This window comes from Oncorhynchus gorbuscha, linkage group LG11, assembly GCF_021184085.1.
Source record: "Oncorhynchus gorbuscha isolate QuinsamMale2020 ecotype Even-year linkage group LG11, OgorEven_v1.0, whole genome shotgun sequence".
Lineage (NCBI taxonomy): Eukaryota > Metazoa > Chordata > Actinopteri > Salmoniformes > Salmonidae > Oncorhynchus > Oncorhynchus gorbuscha.
The window spans coordinates 40,164,687-40,176,883 of NC_060183.1; the positions used below are offsets into that span (position 1 = coordinate 40,164,687).

Genomic DNA, 12,197 nt, shown 5'->3' on the forward strand with positions numbered 1-12,197 from the left:
ATGGTGCTGAAGGTCTCCTCAAAATCAGGCGGTCTCATAAAAATATAATCTCATTCTAGTCGGACTATTCCTATGGGTGATCCATCCTATGTAGTGAATACTAAGGTTATGAAGGTCCATCCCACTCCTGTATCTGCAGGCATTCGTATGCTGGACGGAGATGTGACGGACATAGTAGAGGCCCAATCCCTGAGCTTCAGGCAGCAGCACATTGATATTTACTCTGCCAGCTGGGGGCCGGAGGATGATGGGAGGACTGTGGAAGGACCTGGCCCTCTGGCTCGCCTCGCATTAGACAACGGCATACGCACTGTGAGTGTGTGTGTGTGTGTGTCTGTCTAACTTCTCTGCATCAGTACAGTCAAACATGTATTCTCCACTATGTGCATGTGCACGTGTGTGTTTACTTGTTTCTCTACCTTGAAAATAGGATTTTCAATGGTCAAACAATTTTGCTCCACAAAAAGTCCTGAAATCTCAAGAAAATAAAGCTGTCTGTAGTGTCCTGTCTGTCTGTCTGTCTGTCTGTCTGTCTGTCTGTCTGTCTGTCTGTCTGTCTGTCTGTCTGTCTGTCTGTCTGTCTGTCTGTCTGTCTGTCTGTCTGTCTGTCTGTCTGTCTGTCTGTCTGTCTGTCTGTCTGTCTGTCTGTCTGTTTACTTCTAGTGCTTATCTTTATCTTCATATCAATATGTAAATAACATACAAATATGAACCATTAGTGGCTCTTCACGCTTGGCATTAATCACAGGGGAGAAGGGTGCCCTTAGATCTAGGATCAGTTTGCACCCCCCCCCCCTAATGTAAACCAACGGTGAAGGGAATACGCAAGAACAACCTTAGATCAGTGTGTAGAATCCAAATCCTATAAAACCTTGACGAAGGTCATTTGACCAAAACTACTACTCCCATGAACCCCCACTCCCAGGGAAGGAAGGGGCGTGGCTCCATCTTCGTGTGGGCGTCGGGTAACGGTGGGCGGAGCAGGGATCACTGCTCCTGTGACGGCTACACCAACAGCATCTACACCATCTCCATCAGCAGCACCACCCATAGCGGGGCCAGACCCGACTACCTGGAGCCATGCCCCTCGACACTGGCCTCCACCTACAGCTCCTTCTCCACCGACAGACAGGGAGCCAAGATGGTGAGTCAAGCTGTATATCGGCCCCAACCCGGCTATGCGTGATGAGTACATTTAGATTTGACTTCATTATTTGATACAATAGCTGCATATGACAGTGATTTAAACCCGTCTCAACGGTGCAGCCACTTCAGCTCTTTTCAGCTGCAGCGCTTGTTTGTGAAAGGAAAGGATGGGGTGAATGTATCCATTATTTTTTTTTTTTCAATTTTGCTTCTTGACAGAATGTGTTTGTCGTTGTCACAGGGGAAATTAAATGACCTGAAAGTTACAAAGTGTATCTTGATGTTTATAAGGCATAATAGCACATCTACTGTACCATTTTGTAGTCACACAACAATACTTTCTATCTGGCAGGTAACATTGGACCTGAAACAAGGCTGTAGCAAGGAGCATTCTGGGACCTCAGTCTCCGCTCCAATGGCAGCAGGGGTCATCGCACTCGCCCTGGAGGCCAAGTAACCTACTTTCCTAGAGATATCATCACCGAGATATAAATCTAATGATAACCTCCTTGTTACCTATAATATTTTCTTGACCACGTGACCTGACCAGGAACAACTCTAGGCCCTAGTTAAAGGCTAAAACTTGGACTGAAAATTCTTCCTTGTCAGGTCACGTGGTCAAGAAAAACTCATGGCCCTAGTTATAAGCTATTGATCATGTTTTTATAGTATTACTAAGATAATATACTATATACAGTGTTGTTAACTTGTGTCTGTGGGGCCCTGACCCAGCCCACTGCTGACGTGGAGGGACGTGCAGCACATTATTGTCAGAACGTCACAGGCCAGTCACCTGACCTCCCCTGACTGGCACACCAACGGGGCTGGATACCAGGGTATCTATCTGATCTGATTTGATTGAATTTGTTTCCCATATCCTGTCCACAAATGAGTTTGTGTTTCCTTAACGCTTGGCTACAGAAAACTAAAAGGGCTTTCCTTCATTTATAATCATTTCCATTGACATCCAAAACACATACAAGGGAACAATTATTTCTGTACCACTACACATCAAACGACAAACAACCACATTTAAGACATTCCTATCTAGATTGACCGACTAATTGCTAGATTGACCGACTAATTGCTAGATTGACCGACTAATTGCTAGATTGACCGACTAATTTAGTTTAGTTTATTTTATTTTATTTTTACAGGGACAGTGCACATTAATCAACGTTTCAGTAAAAGTGCCGGTTTTAGCCAGCCGGCTCATTTTCAACCGCAGTCCCTGGGCAGGTTATTAAAAACAATTACAATATAGACAATAGCACCATAGAACAAGCAAGACATAGCAACATAGGACAAGCAAGACATAGCATACAGACAGAGCAACATAGAACAAAAAGCAGCAAAACAAAATTCATAAAAGCAACAAAGTGTTTCCACACCTCACAAGCTACAGACAACAGACAACATGGAAAGCGGCAACACACAGCTAGGGACCATGTTCACAAATCTGATTGACCTTTAGCCGTGTCTTCAAGCATTTTGTGAAAGTGTGATATGTGGTGCAGTTATGTGTGTCTGATGGCAGTGTATTCCAGACATGGGAAGCTCTCACAGAGAATGCAGATTTACTAAAGGTGCTTTTCCTTAGGGGAACTATACAGTCAACTGTTTCATGGCAGACCTTGTGGATCTGCTGCCATATGTCTGGGTTTTCTGTTTAACAAAAATATTGAGTGGAGGGGGAGCCAGGCCATTAAGGATCTTGAATACAAGACATGCGTCGGTGTATTGCACAAGATTTTCCCAACTCAAGAGCTCATGCTTTCTAAGGATGTGACAATGATGATGGCTATTGGGCTTCCTATCAAGCACTTTGAGAGCCTGTTTGTAGACAGACTGAATAGGTTTTAATGTTGTACAGCAAGCTTGGGCCCAACTAGTCAAGCAGTATGTTAAGTGGGGGAGTATCATAGAATTGAAGTACAGTTTTGCTACCTCTGTAGTCAAACAATTTTGTGGATTGCTTCATGGATGGCTTACTTAAGTCATCGATCCATTCATTTGTTTGTTTGTTAGTGTATTGGTTATTCCTTCTGTCCATTCATTCAATTCATTCAATTATTAATTGGCAGTGAGCCACCTGTACGGCTTTGGGCTGCTGGATGCAGAGAGCATGGTGAAGGAGGCTGAGCGATGGAGACTGGTCCCCTCCCAACATGTGTGTAAGGAGGCTCCCACCCAAGAGAGCAGGTACTTGACTGACTGCTTCCCACCATGGACACAATCCTCTATTCCCTTTGAAGCATATCCATCTATCCATCTCCACAGAGAATCCATCGGCATGGGAATTCCCTCACAATCTCTCTGTTTCGCTCATACTTTCTCTCTCTTTCTCTGTATCTCTGTCCTTCTCTCTCACTCTCTCTCCCACATTCTCTTCCGCTCCCCTGTCACCTCTCTCTCTCTCTCTCTCTCTCTCTCTCTCTCTCTCTCTCTCTCTCTCTCTCTCTCTCTCTCTCTCTCTCTCTCTCTGTCACATTACAGAACCATTCCTCCAGGCCTTGTGCTGAGGTCTGTGTATGAGTCCACCGGCTGCTCCCATCATCCCCTGCAGCACATTGTTTATCTGGAGCATGTAGTCATCCGTGTCACCATCACCCACAGTCACAGAGGTGACCTCTCCGTCACACTCACGTCACCCGCTGGGACCAAGTCACAGCTACTGGCAAACAGGTAAGTCCCTTTTCACACTTCTGAGCCAAGACAAGATGAACTGTATTGCGCTGGCCTGGTTACACATACACCATAGTTCCTGGAGCTGTGGAAAGGACAATGTGAAAAGGAACAGTACGGTTCAGGTTGGCATGATAGTGTGAAAAGGGTGTTGTGCTGTAGTACTCAATACAAGTGGGATTGGTCGCTTCACCCACTCTTAACAAATTCTAAATATTTGTTGATGATAGAAACTGGCTGATGTGCCGAGTGACTTAAAGTGATAGTTCACCTCAAAGTTTTCTCACCAAAAAAGTGGTCTGAAATCGTATCGATAAACTTTGGTTATGGAGAGAATCCAGAAATGACAGTGTAACGTGGCTCTGTTGTATTTTGGTCCTGGTCAACATTTGCATTATATTACACTATGGTCGTGTTGTGGTCCTGGTCATAGTGGTCAATGTCTTTCAGAGGGCATTTGTAAAAATCCACATAACTTCACAGGTATTTATTGTAAAGGGTTTAAACACTATTTCTTAATGAACCATTCATGAACATGCACCTGTGGAACGGTCGTTAAGACACTAACAGCTTACAGACGGTAGGCAATTAAGGTCGTAGTTATGAAAACTGAAGACACTAAAGAGGCCTTTCTATTGGCTCTGAAAAACACCAACAGAAAGATGCCCAGGGTCCCTGCTCATCTGCGTGAATGTGCCTTAGGCATGCTGCAAGGAGGCATGAGAACTGCAGATGTGGCCAGGGCAATAAATTGCTATGTCCGTACTGTGAGGCGCCTAAGACAGCGCTACAGGGAGACAAGACGGACAGCTCATCCTCGCAGTGGCAGACCACGTGTAACAACACCTGCACAGGATCAGTACATCCGATCATCACACCTGTGGGACAGGTACAGGATGGCAACAACAACTGCCCGAGTTACACCAGGAACACACAATCCCTCCATCAGTGCTCAGACTGTCCGCAATAGGCTGAGAGATGCTAGACTGAGGGCTTGTAGGCCTGTTGTAAGGCATGTCCTCACCAGACATCACCGGCAACAATGTCGCCTATGGGCCCAAACCCACTGTCGCTGGACCAGACAGGACTGGCAAAAAGTGCTCTTTTCTGATGAGTCGCGGTTTTGTCTCACCAGGGGTGATGGTCGGATTCACGTTTATCGTCGAAGGAATGAGCGTTTTACCGAGGCCTGTACTCTGGGGCGGGATCGATTTGGAGGTGGAGGGTCCGTCATGGTCTGGGGCGGTGTATCACAGCCTCATTGGACTGAGCTTGTTGTGATTGAAGGCAATCTCAACGCTGTGCGTTACAGGGAAGACATCCTCCTCCCTCATTTGGTACCTTCCCTGCAGGCTCATCCTGACATGACCCTCCATCATGACAATGCCACCAGCCATATTGCTCATTCTGTGCGTGATTTCCTGCAAGACAGGAATGTCAGTGTTCTGCCATGGCAAGCAAAGAGCCCGGATCTCAATCCCATTGAGCACGTCTGGGACCTTTTGGATCGGAGGGCTAGGGCCATTCCCTCCAGAAATGTCCAGGAACCTGCAGGTGCCTTGGTGGAAGAGTGGGCTAACTCTCACAGCAAGAACTGGCACGTCTGGTGCAGTCCATGAGGAACAGATGCACTGCAGTACTTAAAGCAGCTGGTGGCCACACCAGATACCGACTGTTATTTTGATTTTGACAACCCACCCCTTTGTTCAGGGACACATGATTCCATTTCTGTTAGTCACATGTCTGTGGATCTTGGTTCAGTTTACGTCTCAGTTGTTGAATCTTGTTATGTACACACAAATATTTACACATGTTTGCTGAAAATAAACGCAGTTGACAGTGAGAGGACGTTTCTTTTTTTGCTGAGTTTATTATACCGTGGTTGTATGTTGGTCCAGGCCTCTTGACCACTCCATTGAGGGCTTCCAGAGCTGGGAGTTCATGACCACTCACTGCTGGGGGGAGAAGGCATCAGGAGAGTGGAGTCTGGAGGTCCTGGATACTCCATCTCAACAAAGGGACAACAGTGAAACAGGTTTGCCATGCTATACTTTTACCATCATTCAATACCACAAGAATTACACCAGATATCAAATACTGTTACACATGAGTCGAGTCCTGATTTTTTTTCTTTTCTTGATCACGTGACCTGACCAGGAAAGACTTGGGGACCTAGTTGATTTTGGTCAAGTCATGTAGTTAAGTAAAAACCTGATAACAGGTCGTTTTTTTCTTTTTCTTGATTTACAGGGGAATTGAGAGAGTGGTCTCTAGTGCTTTATGGCACCTCAGAGCAACCATACTCCATGCGGCGTGAGCAAGCCCGCTCGGCAGAGCTGCCAACTGACGGTGATGACCTCACTGAGGAATACAACGGTGAGTCACTTTACCCGTTGTCACAGAGCAGCTTTGGAACAAGACGACACACAATTATCACACCCTTTTATAGCTTAGACACCGGAATCGAACTACTAACTTGTGGCCTGTATCGAGCTCCATTTGTTTAACTAGTAGCCTACGCCAAAGCTAATAAGTCTCCAGGCTTCGCCAAGTCTAAAGAGTTCCAACACCTTTTGTGTTTGTAAGAGATGCTTTGTCAAATGAATTATTCCAGGCTATGAAAATGCATGATGAGAAATGTAAGTTTTGTTTCGTTCCTTCCAGGCCGATGTGACCCCGAGTGCAGTGAGGATGGCTGTGAGGGACCAGGCCCCCAGCAGTGTGTCACATGTCTACACCTCTTCCTCAAGTTCAAGAACAACAGCAGGTCAAGACTATTCACTCTAAATGTATAGGTTGGAGTCAGTGACGTTGTACTAGGTCTTCCACTCGTGCTTTAAATCATGGGCTGCCGCAATAGTCCGGCGGCCCATTATTACATATTTACCAACCTCACTTAATCGGCTGTTATCGAGTCACAGATGTCTCTCACAGTAGCCCTCGGGCTTTCCAGCTTTGAACTCTGTAGGACACACAGTTAACACATGCATTTAGTATGTGTCCCATGTGGAGACAATCCTAGTGTTGCACTAAACAACCAAGGCATGTGCTTTCTCTCTTACAGGACGTGTGTGTCTGTGTGCCCAGTGGGATTCTGGGGCGACCGGCGTCGCTGTAAGAAGTGTTTCTCCTCCTGTGAAATCTGCACGGGCAGCCGCAGTGACCAGTGTACTACATGTCGCGCTGGACACTACCTGACCGAGGGAACCAATAGTTGCACGGCAAGCTGTGGTGACAATTATTACTTGGACCATGGTATGTCCCTGTGTGTGTTCCAAATGACACCCGAATGCCCAAGTAGTGCGCTACTTATGGCTAGACTCTCATAGAATATTGGTCCAAAGTAGTGCACTGTCTAGGGAATAGGATGCGATTCAGGATTTGCCACCTACGTTGTGAGGCATTCATCATCATTCTACGACAAACGTACATCGATCTATATCGAATTTCATTTTAAAAACTAGAACACAATTTGAAGATGCGAAACAAAACTACTTTGTGTACATCACAGAGGGACACACTTTATTGTAGATGTAAGGTGATATCGTGACGAATCGTTAGACTTGCTAGCCAACTCTGCGGTATGTTCACAGGGGGAAGGAGAAAACAATGAATTAGAGCAGTGCACCGGGAAATTTGTCGGATTTTCCCTGACCCACTACTTCTAAAAACAATAATTACAGTAATAAAGCAGCTGAAATCTTACCGCATGTCAATTGTAAAATTGATGGTTAGTATATGTGACCAACCAACTCGATTCGGTCTTATGTAGACAACATTTGAAATTGTGTTTTTTACATTGGATGAAGGTATAGACTCGGAGCTAGAAAATTGTATATTATACACTACAGTTATGGAACAATGGGAAAGTAATTCTGCTTTGAAAGTTGATTCACTTGTAATCCCACTTTTGAAAAAATGGCCTTTGAATGTTTTTGGTACCTACTGGAGAGCTCTTGTTTGTCTACACCCATTCAGCATTGTTCACGCCCTCTTAAGCCTTAGCCCCACCCATCCCTTTAACGATTCACATGTGAGGCCATGTGGTAAACAAAGTGAGTATGGTAGTGTACTAAACAACCAAAGATTTCAAGACTAAAGGCTGGTCTATACCTAATCTATCGACAGGTCTGTAGACATATGTCGCAGTGATATAAAATTTGCATAAACACAATAACGTGGTCCAACATAACATAGCTGGTGTATTTTAACACCAATAAACCCATCCGTTTAAAAATGTATTTGGTATATGTCAATCTAGCAAACTAGGCAACTAAAAGCAACTTTCTAAACAATGCTTTGGTTTGTTTCTAGCTTATTAGCTAGCTAACATTAAGGTAGCTGGCTAGCCAGTTAAAATAATGACCATATCATATAGTTGACAACGTCTTAACTTTATCTAATTTATATTTATTATTACAGGAAAATAACTCACAAGTTAATGATGAGTTAATTACAGAAAATGGCTTACGGTTGTGAGTGTGACGAAATAAAAGCAGGGCATTCTAACTGAGAATTCTTGGAAACTGTCTCGTTGCCTAAACTTATATCCAAATTTGACTTTAGTGCAGTTCATGTTGTTCTTCACATTACCATCTCTGGTAAACACACACTATATCAAATCAAATCTAAGTTTATTTGGGACATGCCCAGGATACAGAAGGTGTAAACGGTACAGTGAAATGGTTACTTGCATTGTGGAGTATTTTGTTTCGTGAAATCTACATTGTACTATTTCTAATACTATTTACTATAGCATTGCATACTGGTACAAAAAGTGCATGCAAAACATATATATATTTTGTTATTTACTATTTATCTATCTGAGCTTTATAACTCATGAGGAAATGTTTAACATGGCCATCCACTAAACATTAACATTCAACAGGGTAGCCCTCGTTCCCGCATACGCATAGCTGCAGTAAGCAAGGGTGCTGAGGGTGCTGCAGAATCCTCTGATATATCAAAATCAAATATAAAATAATTTTTAAAAAAAAGAAATCCATAAAATGTGTGAACTAGGCCTTTATTACTACACCCAACTCGCATGACAAGAAGCTGCCCCCATCCCTCCCGCTGTTTGGGCAAAGCGTTTGCAAATGTTTTGTTGTTTGAGTGAGGGAAATTCTATACATTTTAAGAGGACTTTATGTATTTTTAAAGATGAGACGTTGAGGATTATAATAAATCCTGCTTTGATGTCATAGAAGCAAGCTAAACACCCATGAATCAAAATGTGCACTTCACATTTCCATATCATATCGTTGTTATACCCGGGGTTGTTCTGAACCGAATGAGACTATTTTTGTCTGTTGTTATGAAAATTTGCTGCGTCACGCAACTTTGAATGCACTCCTTTCTATGCACACCAAAATGATGATCTGTTTCCCTGAATTGCATTTTGAAAAACCCCACACTGTAATATCGTACTCTCTAACTCAGCTAGTCATGTCGGCAATTAGAACAAGCCTTCAAATGATGCCCACCTGAGCCAGATTGGGATTTATAATGGACCATTTTTGGATTGTGCTCCAACCAAATCGACTACAAGTGTGCTTGCTCTAGTTCCTCAACGGCACGGCTCCAAAAACACCTTGTAGTTGAAGACTCTTCTTCGTGCACACTTTGGAGATGTGTGTGGCCACCTGGAGACAACCAGTTTGACCTCTCACTTTAAGCCCTTGTCATTTCTTTGTTTTATGTTGCAATTGCCCACATTGCCCAGTAATATTCTTATCGTGTTACTGGAGGTATGCAGAATATTTTCAGATTTAATCAACAAATGCGGCAAAGTACCGTCAATGTAAACTAGAAATCAAATCGACAGTATTTCAGACTAGTCAGGTGAACTGTTGTGTCCTCACCTTTTGGTCTAATAATGTTCCCATCATCTCCAAACGGTTCCCTTTTCAATTGCCAAGATTGTTATGCACATGCTTTTCATATTTCTTATGTAAGAAACATTTCAATTTAGCCCCATCCATATAGGCCAATTCCCCCAAGTGTAAAGGGTTTTAAGGATATTATGCTGTATTGTTGTAAAAACCAAGCAGATGTCTCTACTGAATATGTGCTTAATGAACAATGCTTTTACTTCAACTGGAGTGGAATTATATTTGGCAGGTATGAATGCTTGCATTGTTGTTTTCCCCACAGGTGCAAATATGTGCAGGAAGTGCAGTGAAAACTGCTTGAGATGCACCTCGGCGAACATCTGCACAGAATGCAAATCAGGCACAAGGTGAACCAATCCCTCTGATGACGCCCGAATTACCAACTCATGCATTTCTTCTCTGTACACAGTGATTCTCCATCTCTGCCACAGAGAATACTAATTTGCACACGCACACACATTCTAAATCTATTGCAACAAAGCAAACTCCTATTATAATATTTTTTGTATTTTGCAGTGTTGAGAGCTATCAGATGAAACTTCTCAATGAGTGCGTGCGCTCTGGGTCGGAACACAGAGCCCAGATAATGATGAGTATCTCACTATCGATCTATCCCCCCCCCGCACCCCCCTTCAGTCTGGTGGGGAACCGCTGCCAGAGGAGCTGTGGACCAGGAAGTTACCACAACGAACAGGAGAGCACCTGCGAGCCCTGCCACGAGGCCTGTGCCACCTGTGCAGGTAAAGGGAGGGGTGACTTGGATCAAAAAGCCATATATACACTGCTCAAAAAAATAAAGGGAACACTTAAACAACACAATGTAACTCCAAGTCAATCACACTTCTGTGAAGTCAAACTGTCCACTTAGGAAGCGACACTGATTGACAATAAATTTCACATGCTGTTGTGCAAATGGAATAGACAACAGGTGGAAATTATAGGCAATTAGCAAGACACCCCCAATAAAGGAGTGGTTCTGCAGGTGGTGACTACAGACCACTTCTCAGTTCCTATGCTTCCTGGCTGATGTTTTGGTCACTTTTGAATGCTGGTGCTTTCACTCTGGTGGCTTTCACTCTAGTGGTAGCGTGAGACGGAGTCTACAACCCACACAAGTGGCTCAGGTAGTGCAGCTCATCCAGGATGGCACATCAATGCGAGCTGTGGCAAGAAGGTTTGCTGTGTCTGTCAGCGTAGTGTCCAGAGCATGGAGGCGCTACCAGACAGGCCAGTACATCAGGAGACGTGGAGGAGGCCGTAGGAGGGCAACAACCCAGCAGCAGGACCGCTACCTCCGCCTTTGTGCAAGGAGGAGCAGGAGGATCACTGCCAGAGCCCTGCAAAATTACCTCCAGCAGGCCACAAATGTGCATGTGTCTGCTCAAACGGTCAGAAAGAGACTCCATGAGGGTGGTATGAGGGCCCGACGTCCACAGGTGGGGGTTGTGCTCACAGCCCAATACCGTGCAGGACGTTTGGCATTTGCCAGAGAACACCAAGATTGGCAAATTCGCCACTGGCGCCCTGTGCTCTTCACAGATGAAAGCAGGTTCACACTGAGCACATGTGACAAACGTGACAGTCTGGAGACGACGTGGAGAACATTCTGCTGCCTGCAACATCCTCCAGCATGACCGGTTTGGCGGTGGGTCAGTCATGGTGTGGGGTGGCATTTCTTTGGGGGGCCGCACAGCCCTCCATGTGCTCGTAGGTAGCCTGACTGCCATTAGGTACCGAGTTGAGATCCTCAGACCCCTTGTGAGACCATATGCTGGTGTGGTTGGCCCTGGGCTCCTCCTAATGCAAGACAATGCTAGACCTCATGTGGCTGGAGTGTGTCAGCAGTTCCTGCAAGAGGAAGGTATTGTAGCTATGGACTGGCTCGCCCGTTCCTCAGACCTGAATCCAATTGAGCACATCTGGGACATCATGTCTCGCTCCATCCACCAACAGACTGTCCAGGAGTTGGCGGATGCTTTAGTCCAGGTCTGGGAGGAGATCCCTCAGGAGACCATCCGTCACCTCATCAGGAGAATGCCCAGGCGTTGTAGGGAGGTCATACAGGCACGTGGAGGCCACACACACTACTGAGCCTCATTTTGACTTGTTTTAAGGACATTACATCAAAGTTGGATCAGCCTGTAGAGTGGTTTTCCACTTTAATTTTGAGTGTGACTCCAAATCCAGACCTCCATGGGTTGATACATTTGATTTCCATTGATCATTTTTGTGTGATGTTGTTGTCAGCACATTCAACTATAAAGAAAAAAGTATTTAATACAAATATTTCATTCATTCAGATCTAGGATGTGTTATTTTCGTGTTCCCTTTATTTTTTTGAGCAGTGTATATGTACAAATTTATATCCCCCCCCCCCCCCCAAAAAAAGTAAAACAAATACAGTACTAATCATTTAGCTAGTCATCAGCGTCACCGTCTGAAGCGATAATGTGTCATGAGGAGGACAATTTA

At 44.6% G+C, this 12,197-nt stretch overlaps 1 protein-coding gene across 2 annotated transcripts in view; it reads left to right on the forward strand.

Annotated features, from left to right (window-relative positions):
* Positions 1 to 12,197, forward strand: part of pcsk5a (proprotein convertase subtilisin/kexin type 5a) — a 42,662-nt gene that overhangs the window by 4,960 nt on the left and 25,505 nt on the right. For both annotated transcript variants that reach the window (XM_046369588.1, XM_046369589.1), the window contains exons 7-18: positions 140 to 312; positions 926 to 1,144; positions 1,499 to 1,599; positions 1,879 to 1,982; positions 3,231 to 3,348; positions 3,643 to 3,831; positions 5,730 to 5,866; positions 6,082 to 6,207; positions 6,496 to 6,598; positions 6,896 to 7,086; positions 9,988 to 10,072; positions 10,362 to 10,465. In XM_046369588.1, the coding sequence (XP_046225544.1) occupies positions 140 to 312; positions 926 to 1,144; positions 1,499 to 1,599; positions 1,879 to 1,982; positions 3,231 to 3,348; positions 3,643 to 3,831; positions 5,730 to 5,866; positions 6,082 to 6,207; positions 6,496 to 6,598; positions 6,896 to 7,086; positions 9,988 to 10,072; positions 10,362 to 10,465 (1,650 nt within the window). The remainder of the gene's footprint in view (positions 1 to 139; positions 313 to 925; positions 1,145 to 1,498; positions 1,600 to 1,878; positions 1,983 to 3,230; positions 3,349 to 3,642; positions 3,832 to 5,729; positions 5,867 to 6,081; positions 6,208 to 6,495; positions 6,599 to 6,895; positions 7,087 to 9,987; positions 10,073 to 10,361; positions 10,466 to 12,197) is intronic.